Consider the following 21,443-nt stretch of genomic DNA (forward strand, 5'->3'; position numbering starts at 1 on the left):
GTTAAACAGTGGAACAAAAAAACAGAATAGGAAATTATGTAAAATTATTATACCTGTGTTTTTATTTTTTATATAATAATTCGGCAAATCAGCTGTGTTTTTATAGAGGCAATCATATATATGAATACAAGACAATTGAAAATGATAATAGTGGTTGTATTAGAGATAGAACATTATAGGTGATTTTCTTCCCTATTTAAATTTGTTTAGACTGAGGAAAATAATATACTTTGAGGCTTTAGCTTTAGTTATGAGGACCATGTTTATGGAAATAAACTTTTCCTGTACATGCCCCTGCTTTTTTTTTTTTTTTTTTTTTGTAGAGACAGAGTCTCACTGTACCGCCCTTGAGTAGAGTGCCATGGCGTCATACGGCTCACAGCAGCCTCTAACTCTTGGGCTTACGCGATTCTCTTGCCTCAGCCTCCCGAGCAGCTGGGACTACAGGTGCCGCCACAACGCTCGGCTACATGTCCCTGCTTTTTAAAATAGTGTTTCAAGTCATTGTGGCATGGTACTTTTTTTTTTTGTTGTTGTTGTTGTTTTTGACCGGGGCTGGGTTTGAACTCACCACCTCCGGCATATGGGACTGGCGCCCTACTCCTTGAGCCACAGGCGCCACCCCCTGTGGCATGGTACTTAAGATAATCTATAGGCTTTGTAATCACTGATATATGGGTTCAGATTCAAGTTATATAACCTCTCCAAGCTTCTATTACTTTACCTGTTAAACAGGACTAATAATTTCTGCCTCATAGGTTATTTTAATTGCAATAATCTATGTATATTCTCTTAACTACGGTTGTAGTTAAGTTAATTTTAAGATGAATTAGGATCATAACGACTCAGTTTTATTTTTCTTTGCTGTTACCTAGCACCTTTTCAGTTTTTTTCCTAGCTCTCAAGCTACCAGCTCTCTTGTTTTATTTAGAGGGTATTTAACCTCTAAATTCTTCAATATAGAATTCTTTGTGTTCAGAAAAAATAAAAATGTGAGCATATTTTGTTATCTTCTGATTTTAGTTACCTGGTGGGAGATGAATTGTTTGTGGTAATGGAGTACCTTGCTGGTGGGTCACTTACTGATGTTGTAACAGAAACCTGTATGGATGAAGCACAGATTGCTGCTGTATGCAGAGAGGTGGGTTTGCTCCCCTTTTGATATGGTAAAGCAATGTGTAGTTCTAGCAGGAGGTGAAAAAAGGAAAGTTTTTCTGTACGGGTAATTATTGTCACGTGAGATGCTTTCTCTGTACACATATTCTCTTCAAGTGTCTCCATACCATTTGATTCTACATGAGACTTTCAGTCCTTTCTTTTAAGTATGAGATAATTTGGGAATGAATTATGGACCTTTAAAGAGCGAGATTCACAGGTAAATTTCAGTAGGGTGATGATGATAGTTTACCATCCTAAGAAGACGCATTCAAGAATCAAACAGCACACCATTAAAAATAACACCAGTTAGCAGAGGAAGTTGGGAGCATCTCCGGTGTGTAACAGGACACATGTTAACCTTAAATATCAATAAGTCTGCTTCTGGCTTTATGTGAGTTCACTGATGTGAAGAAACTGTTTCTTTATATTCATTAATGCATTTCTAGACATACTGTTTGCTTAAGCCAGTAGAACTTTGCCAAATTGCCTAAGTCTAAGCCTAAAACAAGCCTTCCTTCTTATATTTATATCTAATCTTTTTCTACAGATGAGACTTGGGTTAAAGATTTGCTTTTTATCATTGAAACTTCGAATATCATTAAGAATCACTGTCAAAAAGGGGAATTTTATAAGTTTAATTTAAAAATTTGTAAGACCAGGTGATGGATGCCCTAAAAGCCCTGACTTGAGCACTATTATCATGAAATCTCCACGTATAACAAAATTGCATGTGTACTCCATAAATTTGTACACATAAAAAAGCAAGTCTAAGGAAATAAATAAAAGATTATCAAACTACTGTGTTTTCTATGATTTGGCTTTCAACAATTTTACAGTGACATTTAAGTGAATTAAGAACTTTGTTTATGGGTGGTGCCTGTGGCTCAAAGGGGTAGGGCACTGGCTCCATATGCTGGAGGTGGTGGGTTCAAACCCAGCCCTGACCAAGAAACGCAAAAAAAACTTTGTTTATGTTATGATATGTATGTTTTCCTTTTTCACCTTTCATTCAGGTGTTAAAAAAATATTCTTTGAAAACTTTAATTCTAAGTTAATTGTGTTCTCCCTGAGGGGTATCACCTCTTTGGTTGAAAGGAGGAAGTAAGAACTCTTTAATGATTATTTTAATTTTTTTTATTTTTTTATTTTTTTTGTAGAGACAGAGTCTCACTTTATGGCCCTCGGTAGAGTGCCATGGCATCACACAGCTCACAGCAACCTCCAACTCCTGGGCTTAAGCGATTCTCTTGCCTCAGCCTCCCGAGTAGCTGGGACTACAGGCACCCGCCACAACGCCCGGCTATTTTTTGGTTGCAGTTCAGCCGGGCCGGGTTTGAACCCGCCACCCTTGGTATATGGGGCCGGCGCCTTACCAACTGAGCCACAGGTGCCGCCCAATGATTATTAATATGATATTCCTTAACAAAGAATATTGGTCTCTTAAAACCTGATTAAAAATAAGTGGGCGGCGCCTGTGGCTCGGTCGGTAGGGTGCCGGCCCCATACACCGAGGGTGGCGGGTTCAAGCCCGGCCCCGGCCAAACTGCAACCAAAAAATAGCCAGGCGTTGTGGCCGGTGCCTGTAGTCCCAGCTACTCGGGAGGCTGAGGCAAGAGAATCGCTTAAGCCCAGGAGTTGGAGGTTGCTGTGAGCTGTGTGAGGCCACGGCACTCTACTGAGGGCCATAAAGTGAGACTCTGTCTCTACAAAAAATAAAAAATAAGTTGTCTGGGCGGTGCCTGTGGCTCAAAGGGGTAGGGCGCCGGCCCCATATACTGGAGATGGTGGGTTCAAACCCAGCCCCGGACAAAAACTGCAAAAAATAATAATAATAATAATAATAATAATAATAATAATAAGTTGTCTATTTATAATACATTTATTTTTCTAATACATTTTTTCAAAATTGATATAAAAATTAGAGTTCTCTAATTGCCATTCATTTGGGTTTTCTTCTGTGCACCAAAACTTTTTGACAAGTTTATTTGTAGAAGTATTTTTCTGGAGCTTTGTTCTTTTTAAAAACCTGAGTAGGGCGGCGCCTGCGGCTCAGTGAGTAGGGCGCCGGCCCCATATGCCGAGGGTGGTGGGTTCAAACCCAGCCCTGGCCAAACTGCAACAAAAAAGTAGCCGGGCGTTGTGGCGGGCGCCTGTAGTCCCAGCTAGTCGGGAGGCTGAGGCAAGAGAATCGCGTAAGCCCAAGAGTTAGAGGTTGCTATGAGCCGTGTGACGCCACGGCACTCTACCCGAGGGCGGTACAGTGAGACTCTGTCTCTACAAAAAAAAAAAAAAAAAAAACCTGAGTAATACCTAATCAATGTAATGTAGTAAAAACCTGATTTATCTGTTTGTCCTTAAATGAATAACAAAACATTTTGAATGAGATTTTTAGTTTTTTAAAATAATGTACAGACTTTATTTATTCTAATCATTTATATTAAAAAACACCAAGGTGGGCGGCACCTGTGGCTCAAGGAGTAGGGCGCCGGTCCCATATGCCAGAGGTGGCGGGTTCAAACCTGCCGCACCCCCGGCATCTAGCCGGGGTGAAGTGGCGCTGTCCGCATTATAAAATGCGTGAGTAGGTGGTATGTGCTCCCCGGAGCGAAACCCCCAGCACCCCTGGTTTGCGACAGCAGCGCATAAGTTGCCTAGCATGCCTTTGTTTGAACGTAATGACTCACGAGGTGCGGCATAAAAGCCTAAAAAACCTTTGCTCTGAAACCTGTCTGTTCAGTTGAATGCTTGCTTGTCTTGAGAAACTAAGAATAAACATAATGACTTACTGATCCACAATTAAACACAGCAAGAATGGCTGTGCTGAACTCAGTGGCTCCAAGAGAGCCTGCACAACAGCACGTCCCTACCATAAATGTCAGTGACTTGAGACAATGCAGGCACGGCAAACAAGATGTTCCAACATGACATACACTATCACCTCCTGCAGTAAAACTTTACTTAGAAAAACATCTTACTTCACTAATCAGTAAAACTTTACTTAGAAAAACATCTTACTTCACTAATTGTCATATGTAACACAAATCAGTAGAGTAGTTTAATGTTTAACAAACAATAAATCAAAATATAGTTACTAATTAGAGTAAAAATACATAGAAAATATATATAGAAGTAGTCAAGCATTATACATAAAAGAATATGTTCAGCTGTTTTCAAAAGAGATCATAAGAAACTGAGAACAATTACAGAACTAAGAGAAGTCACAAACCTTGACATTCCTAGATAAGAGAAAGTAACCAGGTGTTACTGATAAAACCACCTCCCTAGAGCAAAAACCTTGAAAAAATAAACTACGTCCCTCCGGCACCTCCCTCCAGAGAGCAAAACCTTGAAAATATATAGTGCATGATAAACCACATATGGAGACACAAAGATGATTTACAAACATAAGCAAAATAATGATTACATTGTTTAAACCCTGGGAAGAAAATGTATAAATACCAGACTTAAAAATCAGTAAAGTACAACTGTTTTCATCATCACTCGTGGTGTGTGGCAGTTTGTCATTTCATCCTGCGTCGACCTTTCAACCAACCTGTGTCGTTCACCCTGAGCAACCTCGGACTGAGGCCCATCGACTGGCGGTCCGCGACACAAACCTAGCCCCGGCCAAAAACCAAAAAAAAAAAAACACCAGGGCAAGCAAATTTTTGAGAGCTCATCTCATTCTTGTATTTAAAGAATGGAGACTTAATTGATATTTCAGGTTAATATGTGTCCTGCTTCACCAGATATGCTCCCAGCTTCCTCTGTTAACTGGTGGTGGTTTTGATTCCATACCTTCTGAAATGTGGCATAAAAGGAAAATTATTCTTTCATTATTTGTATTCAGGTTGGGGTAATAGAGCTTAATGTAAAATCCACCACAGAAAAAAATGAAGAAGACATTTTCAGTTACATTGATGAACAACTAAATGGAGCCAGGCCACTTAGAACCTTACCCACTTATTTTAGTGGCTTACGTTAATTAGACTTCGGAGTATCTCACATCCAAGTGGGAATGATCACAAATGTATTCATTACTATTGATATGATTTCTGAAGAGTTCATGCATGTTTACCAAGTACTGTACATCTTTAGGCATTTAAACCTGAAAAGGCTTAGAAATAATGTAGATCCACCTATCATCATATTTATACATACATACATACATACATAGTTTTGTTCTGTTGCTGTGGGTAGAGTGCAGTGGCTTTATTATAGTTCACAGTAACCTCAAACTCCTGGGTTTAAGCAAAGCGCCTGCCTCCGCCTCCCAAGTAGCTGGGACTACAGGCACATACCACAATGCCCAGCTGATTTTCTATTTTTAGTAAAGATAGGTTCTCTCTCTTGCTGGGGCTGGTCTTGAACTCCTGAGCTCAAGCAGTCCCATCACCTTAGCCTCCTAAAGTACTAGGACTACAGACGTGAGCCACTGCACCTGACCCACTCATCATTTTATAAGTGAGACTGTTGAGTGGTATTCTCAGGCTTTTAACTATTCAGTGGCAGAGAAAGGGCATGATAAAACATTACTTAATAATGTCTCTGGGTAAAATGAGAGAGTGGGAGCACATCTAATTAACATATCTTATTTTCGTAACTTTGCATATGAGGGGATTTCTTTATGAGCTTAACTATATTAGGGTCTTCTGCTGGATAGTAGAGGCAGTGTTCAAGCCATAACTACTGTTTGTAAACCTCCCTTAGACTTTTTAGGGTCTGTTTCATTAATAGGTATTTTTCTTCTATTCAGTGTTTACAGGCATTGGAGTTTTTACATGCTAATCAAGTAATCCACAGAGACATCAAAAGTGACAATGTGCTTTTGGGGATGGAAGGATCAGTTAAACTTAGTGAGTAACATATATTTATTATAATTTCCTGCCTTTTGTTTAATTTTAAAAACTCTTCTGTGTTAATATTTTTTTATGATTTAATATATGAAGAGGTGGGAGCTAGTGGTAGACAATATTGACTCAAAGCCAGTAGACCAATTCTAATACATGCTCACATAAGAGAAAAACTCAATTCAGTTCAAGATGGGGGGAGGGGGTATTGGGGATGAGTGAGTAGGATGAGTGTGCTCCCACTTACTGGGCACAGTGTAAGGGTATATGACACATCTTCTGGGTGTGGGACACAACTAGAGTAGGGTCTCTTCTTAACATATGCAAACATTGTAACCTACTTGTACCCTTACATTAATCTGAACTTAAAAAACTCCAAAGGAAAAAAAAAAAGAATATGGACTCTTAACTCTGGATAGCCTGGGTTTAAATAGCAAATCAATCCTTGCTGAATCATTGTGAGCAAGTTGCTTAGTCTCTTTGTGTTTGATTTCTCATTTGTTCAATAAGGAAAATAATAATACCTATCTTGGAGAATTCTTTGGAAGATTAAAAATTTTAAATATGAGGAGCAGTGCTTGGGACCATTGCAATGTTGGTGGTCTCTTATAGAGATGAATTTGTTTCTGCCATCTGTCGAAGTAGTTTTTCTTCATCGTGCTGAATTCTGTAGAGCCTGCCCTAATCAGGGAAGGGCTCTGTGACCCTGACCTCAGGCATGACAAGGAAAATAATCCCACATAAATAACTTTCTCTAATTATGTTCTGTATCAGACCTGGTAGAGTCGTGAAAAAATCTTGAGCCTCTCTGTCCTCTATTGGCTATAATCTTGTTCCCTCCAAACTGTGCCCCCTGGAGGATTCAACTCAACCCTTAACTGGAGGTTCTCCAATTCTGTAAAATTTAAGATATTTTTTGGATCAAGAGACAAAAAACTTTTTCTTCTGTTCTGCTAGAGGATTTGGCTTCTTTTTCAACATCTCTTTTATTTTAAACCACATCCTCCTGTGATTATTTAATTGGATGGTCAAAATATAAGATTGCTAATTTTAGTAATCTTAGTAGACAAGTTCTCATACACTTTGGTGTAAACCAATTTAGACGTTTTTGGACATTTTTTCCTGATTTTGCCACTTACTAGATGAATGACCTTAGGTAAGTTATCTTTAAGTTGTTTTTATATGTATGTTTTCTCATTTGTAAAATGGGAATAATTATAATGATAAATGTATCTGTCTGTGGTTATAATGAGGATTAATATTTTAATTTTTATAAGGCGCTTGGAACAGTACCTGGTTTCACATAAACACTCACTTTAGTAATAAAAATTATTTGACCAGTGATTCTTTTTACATGCCACAGTAAGTGCAGGGATGTTCTCTGCAACATTGTAAAGAAAAACTAAAACTGTCTTAAATGTTAAGCAATAAGAGAGTGTTTAAATAAATTATGTTTGGGTTTTTTGTTGTTTTGAGACAGAGTCTCACTCTGTTTCATGGGTTAGAGTGCCGTGACCTCAGCCTACCTGACTGCAACCTTAAACTTCTGGGCTCAAGCAGTCTTCCTGCTTTGCCCGATGTGGTGGCTCACACCTGTAATCCTAGCACTTGGGGAGGCTGAGGTAAGAGGATTGTTGAACTCAGAAGTTGGAAACCAGCCTGAGCAAGAGCATGACCAAGACGTGTCTCTACTAAAAAATAGAAAAACTAGCTGGGCATTGTGGTGGGTGCATGTAGTTCCAGCTACTGAGGAGGCTGAAGCAAAAGGATTGCTTGAGCCCAAGAGTGTGAGGTTGTTGTGAGGTAGGATACCATGGCACTCTACTCATGGCAACAGAGTAAGACTGTGTCTTAAAAAAAAAAAATAGTCCTGTTTCAGCCTCCCAAGTAGCTGGGGCTGCAGGCTCCTGTCACAATGCAGGGTTAGTTTTTCTGTTTTCAATAGAGATGGGGTCTCACTCTTGCCCAGGCTGGTCTCAAGAATTCCTAAGCTCAAGGGACCCTCTCTTCTGGATGTCCCAGAGTACTAGGATTATAAGTGTGAGCCACTGCACCTGGCCAATTTACAATAATTTAATATTTTGTAATATTTTGTAGTTTGAGACAGATTAATATGCTAAAATGAAAAGAGCTCTAAAAGTTAAAAAAAAAAACAGGTTACAAATAACCTAGTTGGGTAAAACCAAGGAATTCATAGATATTATTCATACATATGTAAATGCATAACAAAAGATGTAAAGCTTACAAACCTGAATGTTAACAGTGATTACAATATGGAGTAGAATGGGTTTAATAATGGAAAGAAGGAAGAAATTCTAAATACTAATCTTCACTTTCCCTCTAAAATAACATAATTAACATTGAGGTCTAAACTAGACTTCTGCTCTTTAGTTATAAAATGAGGTAGCTGAGTGGATTATTGTTAGTGAGGACCCTAACAATCATTGGAATCAAATGCCTTCTTTTTTCTGGACTCTCTGCTTTTAAATTAGATGGTTAGCGACTCTAGCTTATGTTTTTTATATTTGAAAGTAGCTTCCATGTCTTGACCTTTGCCTGATAACACTGCATTTAATTTTGTTGTCTACCATTGATTACTTTTTCTTTTAGATCTTTCAATTTTATTAAAAATTTTAGGATAGAATTAATAGAATAAAAGGCCACCTGACAATTTGTACTCTGCTTATAGGAAGTAAAAAGTGGGAGTATGTGACATATCAAAATAAGCTCAGCCAGGTACAGTGGTGTAATGTACACAAGTAGTTTTAGCTACTTGGAAGATTGAGACAGGAGGATTGCTTAAGCCTAGGAGTTGGGCAACATAGTAAAGCCCCATCTCTTAAAAAACAATTTTAAGCCCCATTCCGGTTTATTTTATGATGAAAATCTTTAAAACAAGAGGCTAAATGTTAACATATAATTGTCATTGAAGTGAACTGTCTTAATAAAAACCATTCATGAAAATCATTAACTCTAGATGTTTTGTTTTGTTTTATCTTATAGCTGACTTTGGTTTCTGTGCCCAGATCACCCCTGAGCAGAGTAAACGCAGTACCATGGTAGGAACGCCATACTGGATGGCACCAGAGGTGGTTACACGGAAAGCTTATGGCCCTAAAGTTGACATATGGTCTCTGGGTATCATGGCTATTGAGATGGTAGAAGGCGAGCCTCCATACCTCAATGAAAATCCCTTGAGGGTAAGTTCAGCTAAACACTATTATTGTAAGAAACACATGTACTTAAAACTTACTTGTTCTAAGAACTGGCTAAGAATCAAATGTATAAAAAATTGATAAAACCTAGTCTCTGTCCTTACGCTGCATCTAAAAATCATTTGCCTTCTGAGATAGATTTAAACTTGTTAGGTAGAGTTAGTAGATTTTTAGAAGCTATATGAGTTCTTATTTTATTTATTTATTTGAGACAAAGTCTCATGTTGTTGACTCTGGTAGAGTTCTGTGGTGATGTAGCTCACAGCAACCTCCAACTCTAGGGCTGAAGTGATTCTCTTGCTTCAGCCTCTCCAGTAGCTCAGACTATAGGCACCCGCCACAATGCCCAGCTATTTTTAGAAATGGGGTCTCAATCTAGCTCAGGCTGGTCTCGAACCTTGTGAGCATAGGTGATCTACCTGCCTGAGCCTCCTAGAGTGCTGGGATTACAGGCGTGAGCCACCATGCCCCGGCTCTGATTTCTTATTTTAAATAAAAAGTTTGGCTCTAGTTTTGAGCTGTCTCTCTATATCTTTTTTTCTTCTCCTTTTAAATTACCATACATGGCTAAGCATTATTTATTATTAATGAAGTGCAAATCAATCAAAAAGACAATGATAAGTGTCGGTGAGAATATGGAAAAACTAGAACCCTCTTACATTGCTGTCAGGAGTCAAAAATGGTGCAACTGGTTTGAAAAACAGTTTCACAAAAAGTTAATATTGAGTTGCCATAGACCTAGCAGTTCCTCTACTAGGTACATTTCCGAGAGAATTATAGGCATACTTCTACAAAAAAAACTTGCACATAAATGTTCACAGCAGTATTATTCTTCATCGCTAAAAAGTGGAAACAACCTAAGGGTCTGTCAGTTGATGAACAGTAGACTATTACTTGGCCATACAGAGGAAGGAAGTAGCAATACATGTTATGACATTGAACCTTGAAAGTATTATGCCAGGGGAAAGAAGCCAGATAGCAGGTGGCCTTGGATTGTTTTTCCTTTTTATTTCCTTGTTTATTTTTTACTTTTTTCTTCTCTTCTTATTTCCTTGCTTTTTTTTGTTGAGACAGAGTCCCACCCTATACCCTGAGCAGAGTGCAGTGGCGTCATAGCTCACTGTAACCTCAGACTTGGACTGTGGCATCCTACTAACTCAGTCTCCAGAAGCCACTGGGATTACAGGTGCTTCCCACAGTGCCCAGCTGGGTTTTTCATTTTTTTATGAGTCGTGGTGTCACTCTTGCTCAGGCAGGTCTTGAACTCCTGAGCTCAAGCAATACTCCCTCCTTAGCCTCCCACAATGTTAAGATTACAGGCGTGAGCCAGTGGACCCAGCAGATGGCCTTAGATTTTGATGCTCTTTTTCCTGTTGGTTTTCTTTTTCCTTTTTTGATCTGATGTGTGTATTTATGGAGTGCATATTCATACTTGTACTACCTACAACATCTGATACACAGGAAGAGTCCAATAAATGTGTTGAAAGAAGGCATTTTCTTTGTCTTTTGACAAAGAATTCTTTGATTTTCAAAATCTCAATAACTTTTTAAAGGTATTTCCTAAAATGCTGATGGACTCCAGTATATGTTAGAATACATTCCTATATCAAAACAGATATTCAAGCAAAGGAAATATCTTTCCTATTGCTTTTCTTCCCATTGCTAAAGATTTTCAGTTCAAGTAAGCAGTTAAGGTACACTTTTCAGAACAATTTTTAAAATGCTCTAATTTCATAAATTTATTTAGCCAGTATTGATTTGAGTACCTGCCATGTACCAGACACTATTCAATGCACTGTCTAAAAGAACCAACAAATTCTTGCCCTCAAAGAATTTTCATTCTAGTGGATGGAGAGAGATAATAAATAAAATAAGTCAGATATAAATAATTTATAATATATTAAATAATGCTGGTGCTGGGATAGGCAGGCAGAAGGTCAAGTTATTTGCTTTCAGAAGGGTGCCTGCTTCCCTGAGGCAACATTTCGACACAGGAGAATAATACTTGGGTAAAAGAGCATTCCAAGCGGAAGGAATAGCAAGTGCAAAAGCCTTAAAACAGGAGCATTACTGGTGTATTCTTGGATCATTAAGAATTTCAGCATAGGCCTGATGTAGCAGTTCATGCCTAAAATCCCAGCATTTCTGGGACGTTGAGGTGGGAGGATCTCGTGCTCTGGAGTTAGGGAGTAGCCTGAACAAATTGAGACCTGTCTTTCTATCTTTTACTAAAGATAGAAAAATAATTAGCTGGGCATGGTGGTGTCCACGTTGTCCAGCTACTGGGGACACTAAAGCAGGAGGTTTGCTTGACCCCAGGAGTTTGAGATTGCTGTGAGGTAGGGTGAGGCTAGGGCACTCTAGCCCAGGCAACCCTCTGTCTCAGAAGAAAAAAAATATTTAAGCATAGCTAGAATGCATCTCTAGCAAACAGCAAGAGATAAATCAATGAAAAAATAGGACCAAACTCTGTAGTGCCTGTGAAGTCTTCAGGAGGATTCTGGCTTTTTTGTTTGAGGCAGAATCTCACTTTGTCATCCTGGGTATCATAGCTCGCAACAACTTCAAACTCTTGGGCTCGAGCAATCCTCTTGCCTCAGCTTCCCGAGTAGCTGAGATCACAGGCACCCACCACAATGGGTGGCTATTTTTATTTATTTATTTATTTATTTTGAGACAGAGTCTCACTTTGTCATCCTCGGTAGAGTACTGTGGCATCACACCTCACAGCAACCTCCAACTCTTCGGCTTAAGTGATCCTCTTGCCTCAGGCTCCCGAGTAGCTGGGACTACAGGTACCTGCCAGAATGCCCGGCTATTTTTTGTTGCAGATTGGCCAGGGCCTGGTTTGAAACTGTCACCCTCAGTATATGGAGCTGGTGCCCTACCCATTGAGCCAGTATGGGGCAGCTATTTTTATAGATGGGGTCTCGCTCTTGCTCAAGCTGGTCTTGAACTCCTGAGCTCAGGCAACACTTGCCTTGGCCTCCCAGAGTGCTGGGATTACAAGTGTGAGCCACTGTGCCAAGCCTTGGGATTCTAGCTTTTACTCTAGGTAAGATGGAGAAACCATAGAAATTTGAGTGCAGATGGGAGGCGCCTGTGCCTCAGTTGGTAGGGCGCAGGCCCCATATACCGAGGGTGGCGGGTTCAAACCTGGCCCTGGCTGAACTGCAACCAAAAAATAGCAGGTGTTGTGGCGGGCGCCTATAGTCCCAGCTACTCAGGAGGCTGAGGCAAGAGAATTGCTTAAGCCCAGGAGTTGGAGGTTGCTGTGAGCTGTGTGATGCCATAGCACTCTACTGAGGGCCATAAAGTGAGACTCTGTCTCTACAAAAAAAAAGAAAGTAATTTGAGTGCAGGAATAAAATACAGTGAGGTTGAAAAGGTCTGGTTGAACCCCAAAAAGAAAAATGAAATCATCGATGCCAGCTCTCATCAGCAGACCCAGAAGCTAATCAAAAATGGACTAATCATCTTTGATTAGTGTGTGACTGTCTATTCCTGGGCTCAATGCAGAAAAACACTGCCTTATAGGAAGGGCAGGCATATGGGCATAGCTAATTGAAAGGGTACTGCCAATGTTCAAGTCCCAGAAAAGGTAACCTGAATGAGAAGGATGGGAATTTTGCACCAGCTGTTCAGAAAATAACCATGAATTTGCCAAATGCAGTAGCTCACACTTGTGATCCCAGTGACTCAAGAGGCTTAGGCAGGAGAATTGCTTGAGGCCAGGAGTTGGAGACCAATTTGGGGAACTTGTCTCTAAAAAAAAAGAAGAAAAATTAGCCAGACATGGTGATGAGTGTATAGTCCTCGCTGAGGAGGAGGAGGTTGAAACAGACAGATTGCTTGAGCCCAGGAGTTCAAGGCTGCAGTGAGCTAAGATTGTGCCTCTGTACTGCAGTCTAGGTGAATAAAGCAAGACCCCATTGCTTAAAAAAAAAAAAGAAAAAGAAGAAAAATGTGAATCTAAGAAGATTGACCACCATACATGTATCAGAACCTGTATCTAAAGGTGAAGGCAGTCAAAACCAAGCCGATTCTCATGGATGCCTCCCAAGCTGAAGGCAAACAGGGCCTGTAAGAAGCTCCTGGCAGTCCAGGCTGAGTCACACAGGTCTGAAACCAGGAGAATATGTAAGCCCTATGAAAAGCACATCTAGACTAAGGAAGGAAGAAATCGTCAAGACTCTTGTCTAAGGTGGAAGAAATAAAGTTCTCCTCTCTTACCTGTACACAGTGGCCTTGGCAATTACAAAGATCAGTTATTCAAATGAAACAAGATTTTTGTCTGCGTGGGAGGAAAAATAAAATGATTTATAGGAATACAAAAATAGCCAAGACCCAGCAAGCCCTCAGACATCCAAAATTTAGTAGAGGCAATGGAACAGGAAAATGCAGTCCACATGAGGAGAAAAACTAATTAATTGACCCAGAAGTGACAGATAAAATAATTAGCACACTAATTATTTTAGGCTACCAAAGGCCACTAAAATGATTTTTTACAACTACATTCCAGGTGTTAAAACAGAGACATTTGAATGGTATATGTTTTATAAAGGCCTAAATCAAATTTACAAACGGAAACTCCAGTGTTTGAGATTGGAGTTTAATGGCAGAAGATACATCGCAGCAATAAACACCATCTAGGCTCTACACCTGTAGCACAGTGGTTATGGCGCCAGCCACATACACTGAGGGAAGTGGGTTCGAACCCAGCCCGGGCCTGCTAAAAAACAAGGATGACAACTGCAACAAAAAATAGCTGGGTGTTGTGGCGGGCACCTGTAGTCCCAGCTACTCGGGAGGCTGAGGCAAGAGAATCACTTGAGCCCAAGAGTTTGAGGTTGCTGTGAGCTATGACGCCACAGCACTGTACTGAAGGTGATATAGTGAGACTCCGTCTCAAATAAATAAATAAACAAACACTATCTAAAAATCAAAACAAAAGGACAGAAGTGAAATTTTAAAAAATAAAATAGCATCAGTAAGCTGTGACTTCAACTTCATATGTTCAAATATGTGTAATAAAGTTTTGAGAGAAAAAAAATTAACCTTGATGGTAGACTGTGACAATTTAAAGATGCAAACTATAAACCCTTAAGCCAACACTAAATAACAAAAGTGTTACACCTAGTAACTAAGGAGATAAAAATAGTGAAGGAAAGAAGGCCATCTACAGTGTATACATTTATCAAAACATCACATTGTGTCCCATAAATACATAGTTATTGTCAGTTAAAAATTTAAATGAAAAAAGGCCACATTGATTAAAGTATGTCAAAGGGGGCACAGGGGCCAACTGAAAGACCTCCTAATGGTTAAAGCTGGAACAATTTGAACTGAACGTAGCAATATGAGGTTGTAACCCAAAGTATGAAATGTCTGTGAGTCAGTACTGATAAAAATAACTCATTGAATAAATAAATGGGGGAGGAGAAACATCTCCAAGGTAGAAGATTTCTAAATAATTTATGTTTAGAGTAGAGCTTAATCCCCACTCCTTAAGACTGAGCTGCACCTAATGACTTCCTTCCAAAGAGTACAGTGTTGGAAGTGAGGGTCGGTGGGAACTTCACAGTAGAGAAACCTGACAAGCACTACCTCAGCCAGGTGATAAGGTCAACATCTGAACATCAACTGTCATAAGTTACGCTGGTAGTATCTATTCTTTGATTAGATACAAGGAAAATGACACTCTTAACTCTGTGGTCTTTCTCCCTAAACCTATAATCTCAGTTTGATCATGAGAAAAACATCTGACAAATTCCTACAGAGGGGCATCCTATAATAGAACATAATAACCTGACTGGTATGTCCTCAAAATTGTCAAAGTCATCAAATACTCAGTAAGTCTGAGAAATTCTCACAGTCAAAAGGAGTCTAAGGAGATGTGGCAACCAAATGTAATGTAGTATCCTGGAGTAGAAAAAGGAGAATGGTAGGGTGAATGGGATAGGCAAGTCTAGTATGATTGCCGGAGGCACCAAGGGTCCATCTGAGATTAGTGGATGTGAATCTTAAGTGATGCCTGTTAATATAGGTATGTGTTTTTCTTTCACCCTACCTAGTGGCTATTATAGGTACCAGCAAAGAATGGCTGCAGTTTTAACCACATTAGCCACGTGAATGCTGTGAGGTGAGAGAGGGTCAAGGAAGTGGTTATGTGAAAGGAATGGTGCACATTGGAAAGATGGATGGGATTTAGGTCCCAGCGGGGTCACAGTTTGCTGAAGTTAGAGTACTAGGATGTAGAATGCCACTGAGATTTAAGGATTGCAGTTATTGGTTCTGATAAGGTATAGGGTATGACCATGGGGGTGTGTGTGTGTGTGTGTGTGTTTAAGATTAAGTGAAAGGATGAATATCAGAGAAGAGGAGGTCAAGAAACTGTAACCAGTATCTAGGTAGCTATTGAAATCACTATGAATTATAAGAGTAATGTTAGAGATAATGGTATGGAGGGGACTACAGTAGAATCTTAAGAGTTGACCACCTCCTTAAGATGACCTGATTTTCATAGACCAGACATGCACCACATGTACATGTCAGTAGGCCTAGTTCTTATGGGGATCACGGCTGTATATTGACCAGTTTGTTATAGTCCCTTAGGTGGTCAGTCCCTTAAAGAGGTTCTTTGGTATATATTCTCTTGAAGGAGCGAGGGGGAGTGGCCTGGGGTTTGGTGGTTATTTAAAGTAAGTAAAGATAGTTTATACCCTTGAAAACCCAGGAGTTCTAGAGGGAGAGAGAGTGAGATCTCAAAGAGCGATGAAAGCCCAAAGAACACTTACTCCATTTGCAGGCCCAGAATTGTGAGTGTGAAAAAAAGCCACCACTAGAGAGCAGTGTGGGTGAAAGTAAGGCAACTGACAGGCATGTAAACATTAGAATAGAGAGACTGGGGGAATGCCCAGGAATTCTGGACTGCTTATAGTCATTTACATAAATGAACATAAAGATTTATCTCACAGTAGTAAGAAGGTTGTGAGTGTTAGGAGTTGGTAGTGGTAATGTACTTAATAAGAGTGCTTAATTTTATGGGCTTCCCTCTTAATCTTTTCTGATGGAAAGGTAGAGGCTCAGAACAAATGGTCTTATCATCTTACCTTGAAATTAACTGCCATCTCAGAGAGGATTTCTTGGAATGGGATTTTTTATTTTTATTTATTTATTTGGAGACAGAGTCTCAAGCTGTTGCCCTGGGTAGAGTGCTGTGGCATCACAGCTCATAGCAACCTCTAAACTCAAGTGATTCTCTTGCCTCAGCCTCTCAAGTAGCTGGGATTACAGGTGCCTGCCACAATGCCCAGCTATTTTTTGGTTGTAGTTGTCACTGTGTGGTGGCCCGGGCTGGATTTGAACCTGCCAGCTCCCGTGTATGTGGCTGGCACCCTAGCCACTTGAGCTACAGGCGCTGAGACAGAAGGGATTTTTTAAATGGTATTTGAGGGAAATACCATATGAAGAGAAGTTAACTTAGATGACAAGGAAATGGGTGTGCTTATACACTGTTAGTTTATATATAAATTGGCATCCTTTTTAAAATGTCATTTTGGCAATACACCAGAAACCTTAAACAATTCAGGAGAAAATCTGGGAGTTTGGTGATGTTTTTAGATGTAGCACTAAAAGCAAAATTCATGAAAGAATAAATTGGACTTTGTCAGAATCGTATGCTTCATGAAAGACACTTACAAAAATGAAAAAAAGTCATAGGCTACAAGAAAATATTTGCAGAACACCTGGCTGATAAAGTACTTGTATCCAAAATATACAAATAATTCTTTTTTTATTTTGGAGACAGAGTCTCACTCAGTTGCCCTGGAGTTGAGTACCATGGCATCATAGCTCACAGCAACCTCAAACTCTTGGGCTTAAGCAATTCTTTTGCCTCAGCCTTCTGAGTAACTAGGACTACAGGCGCCTACCACAACACCTGGCTTTCTTTTTTTTTTTTTTTTTTTTTTTATTTAGAAATGAGGTCTTGCTCTTGCTCAGGCTGGTCTGCAACTCCTGACCTTAAGCAATCCAACCACCTCGGCCTCTTACAGTACTGGGATTACAGGTGTGAGCCACTGTGCCTGGCAAAACATACAAAGAATTTTTAAAGCTCAGCAATAAGAATGCAAACAACTCAATTTATTTTTTATTTTTATGTATTTATTTATTTATTTATTTTGAGACAGAATCTCATTATGTCACCCAGTGCCATGGTGTCACAGCTCACAGTTACCTCAAGCTCTTGGGCTTAAGCGATTCTCTTGCCTTGGCCTCCCAAATAGCTAGAACTCCAGGCACCTGTCACAACGCCTGGCTATTTTTTAGTTGCAGTTGTCATTGTTGCTTAGCTGGCCCAGGCCAAGTTCAAACCCACCACTCTTGGTGCTTGTGGCTTGCGCCAAGCCAACCCAACTTAAAAATGGACAAAATTATGAGGTTTTGGAAGGAAGTATGGAGAATCCTCAAAGAACTCAAACTAGACCTCCCATTTGATCCTGCAATCCCATTACTAGGCATCTACCCAGAAGGAAAAAAAAAAATCCTTTATCATAAGGACATTTGCACCAGACTGTTTATTGGAGCTCAATTTACAATTGCCAAAATATGGAAACAACCTAAATGCCCACCAACCCAGGAATGGATTAATAAGCTGTGGTATATGTATACCAGGGAATACTATTTGGCCATTAAAAAAGATGGAGACTTTACATCTTTTGTATTAAAATGGATGGAGATGGAATGTATTCTTTTTAGTAAAGCATCACAAGAATGCAGAAGCAAGAATCCAGTGTACTTTACTGTAATATGAAGGCAGCTGATGAACTAATACAAGATGGAGGGGGTAAGGGAATGAGCAAGTGGGGAGAGGGAAAGGAGGTATGAGGGTGGGGGTGGGGTCACAATGTAAGGCACACCTCTTGGCGGCGGGACACAATTATAAGAGGGACTTTAATGAATGCAATCAGTGTAACCTAATTCTTTGTACCCTCAATCCCAAACAAATAAATTCATGAAATCTTTCCCAGCTAAAAACAAAAATAAAAATGGGCTAAAGATCTGAGCAGACAACCTACCAAAGAAGATGCATACTTGGCAGATAAATGTATGAAAAGAGCTCAACATCATGTAATTAGGGAATTGCTAAATTAAAACAGCAATGAGTTACCACTACATACCTATTAGAATGGCTAAAGTACAAAAAAACTGACAGTACCAAATGCCAGGTTAGGATATGGCAAAACAGAAACTCTTATTCATGCTTGATAGGAATGCACACTCTGGAAGTCAATTTAGCAGTTTCTTATAAAACTAAATCTTACCATTTGATCTAGCAGTCATGATGCTTAGGTATTTACCTATATGAGTTGAAAATTTGTGTCCACAAAAAACTATACACAAATGTTTATAGCATCTTTTATTCATAATTGCCAAAAAGTAGACGTAACTGAGGTATCTTTCAAAAAGTGGATGTACAGACTGTGGTACATGCATAAACGAAATGAGCCATCATACCACAAAACTTGGAAGCACTTTAAATGCATACTGCTATGTGTTATATGATTCCAGCTGGTGGTAGGGGATGGAGGTTGAAGAGGCTGAATTGATAACTATTTTGTATGATACTAAATAATGGATATATAATAATATTCGTTTGTCAAAACCCAGAACAGCTGGGCACCGTAACATGATCCTGTAGTTCAGCTACTCAGGAGGCTGAGTCACTTGAGCATAACTGCAGTGAGCTATTATCATACCACTATACTCCATCTTGGGCAATGGACCGTCCTCTTGAAAAGAGAAAAACAACCAGAAGAATATAATGTATTCCAAAGAATGAATTATCATGTAAACTATGGGCTTTAGTTTAATAGAAATGTATCGATATTGGTTCATTTGTTAACAAATGTAACATACTATAATGTGAGATAATAAGGGAATCTTTGTCAGGCTGTTCATGTTGGAACTGAGGACTGTCTCCTCAATTGTCCATAAACCTAAAATTTCTTTTTTTTTTTTTTTTGTAGAGACAGAGTCTCACTGTACCGCCCTCGAGTAGAGTGTCGTGGCGTCACACGGCTCACAGCAACCTCTAACTCTTGGGCTTACACGATTCTCTTGCCTCAGCCTCCCGAGCAGCTGGGACTACAGGCGCCCGCCACAACGCCCAGCTATTTTATTTTTTGTTGCAGTTTGGCTGGGGCTGGGTTTGAACCCGCCACCCTCGGCATATGGGGCCGGTTCCCTACTCACTGAGCCACAGGCGCCGCCCAAACCTAAAATTTCTTAAAAGTCAATTAAAAAATAGTTCCATTTCTAGAAATTTGAAGGCAATAATCAGGAGTATATAAGGATTTTTTAAAGGGAGTTGATTAAATTAATGAAATGTCCTTTTTAATGAGGCGCTATTTAGCCATTAAAATAATTTTTTTTTTTTTTTTTTTGTAGAGACAGAGTCTCACTGTACCGCCCTTGGGTAGAGTGCCGTGGCGTCACACCTCTCATAGCAACCTCTAACTCTTGGGCTTACTCGATTCTCTTGCCTCAGCCTCCCGAGCAGCTGGGACTACAGGTGCCCACCACAACGCCTGGCTATTTTTTTTTTTTTTTTTTTTTTTTTTGTAGAGTCAGAGTCTCACTTTTATGGACCTCGGTAGAGTGCCATGGCATCACACAGCTCACAGCAACCTCCAACTCCTGGGCTTAAGCGATTCTCTTGCCTCAGCCTCTCAAGTAGCTGGGACTACAGGCACCCGCCACAACGCCCAGCTATTTTTTGGTTGCAGTTCAGCTGGGGCCGGCTTTGAACCCGCCACCCTCTGTATATGGGGCCGGCGCCTTACTGACTGAGCCAAAGGTGCCACCCCTGGCTATTTTTTTGTTGCAGTTTGGCCGGGGCTGGGTTTGAACCCGCCACCCTCAGCATATGGGGCTGGCGCCCTACTCACTGAGCCACAGGCGCCACCCTATTAAAATAATTTTTACATTTAATTAGTTACTAGTAATGAGGAGGCTGGGACATAGCTAATTCTAAAAAACATTTCAACAAATCCCCATTGTTTTGAGTAATATGTATGACTTAAAGAAACTTCAACAGGAAACCAAATGATTGATGGTGGCTGTGGTCATTTTTCTTCATACCTTTAAGTATTATAGTTTTTGTATTTTTTTTAAGGCATTATGTATCACATTTATAATCCATCCCTCAAAAAAGTAAAGCTGATTTTGGAAAAGAACTTAAGGAAATGTAACATCTAAAAATAAAAGAAATATTAAATCTAAATAGGTAGAGATAATGATAACCTTACGTAAGTATTTATGGTGATTGTCTTTTGAGTCAAGAGTCTCAAGCTATCACCCTGGGTAGAGTGCCGTGGCGTCATAGCTCACAGCAACACCAAACTCTTGGGCTTAAGAGATTCTCTTGCCTCAGCTTCCCAAGTAGGTGGGACTCAGATGCCCACCTCAGTGCCTGGCTATTTTTTTTTTTTTTTTTGTAGAGACAGAGTCTCACTTTATGGCCCTCGGTAGAGTGCCATGGCCTCACACAGCTCACAGCAACCTCCAACTCCTGGGCTTAAGCGATTCTCTTGCCTCAGCCTCCCGAGTAGCTGGGACTACAGGCGCCCGCCACAACACCCGGCTATTTTTTGGTTGCAGTTTGGCCCAGGCCGGGTTTGAACCCGCCACCCTCGGTATATGGGGCCGGCGCCTTACCGACTGAGCTACAGGCGCTGCCCTGCCTGGCGATTTTTTGGTTGTAGTTGTCATTGTTGTTTGGCAGGCCCGGGCTGGATTCGAACCCGCCAGCTCTGGTGTATATGGCTGGTGCCCTGGCCGCTGAGCTACAGGTGGCGAGCCTGTGGTGATTATCTTTAAAGAAGGTCATGAACTTTATAAAATGCTCTCTACTTTGTTGTTCAACCTTGAGTATGTCAAAGATGTTCTTCTATTTTTTAGGCCTTATACCTGATAGCAACTAATGGAACGCCAGAACTTCAGAATCCAGAAAAACTTTCTCCAATATTTCGAGATTTCTTAAATCGATGTTTGGAAATGGATGTGGAAAAAAGGGGTTCAGCCAAAGAATTGTTACAGGTAAATTTGGGAGGATTCCATTTTAAGAAAAAGTTGACTTCTTAAGAATTAACAACAGAAAGTTTTCATAGGGTTAATAATTATATTTCACTAGTAATTAATTACCACCAGAATGGTA

General features: G+C 40.0%; 1 protein-coding gene across 2 annotated transcripts in view; it reads left to right on the top strand.

Moving 5' to 3' along the window:
* The window catches only part of PAK2 (p21 (RAC1) activated kinase 2), a 129,226-nt gene that overhangs the window by 103,509 nt on the left and 4,274 nt on the right, over positions 1-21,443 (top strand). For both annotated transcript variants that reach the window (XM_053565058.1, XM_053565057.1), the window contains 4 exons: positions 1,024-1,141; positions 5,915-6,014; positions 9,012-9,208; positions 21,188-21,325. In XM_053565058.1, the coding sequence (XP_053421033.1) occupies positions 1,024-1,141; positions 5,915-6,014; positions 9,012-9,208; positions 21,188-21,325 (553 nt within the window). The remainder of the gene's footprint in view (positions 1-1,023; positions 1,142-5,914; positions 6,015-9,011; positions 9,209-21,187; positions 21,326-21,443) is intronic.

The sequence above is a fragment of the Nycticebus coucang genome, chromosome 16 (genome assembly GCF_027406575.1).
Source record: "Nycticebus coucang isolate mNycCou1 chromosome 16, mNycCou1.pri, whole genome shotgun sequence".
NCBI classification, from domain to species: Eukaryota; Metazoa; Chordata; class Mammalia; order Primates; family Lorisidae; genus Nycticebus; species Nycticebus coucang.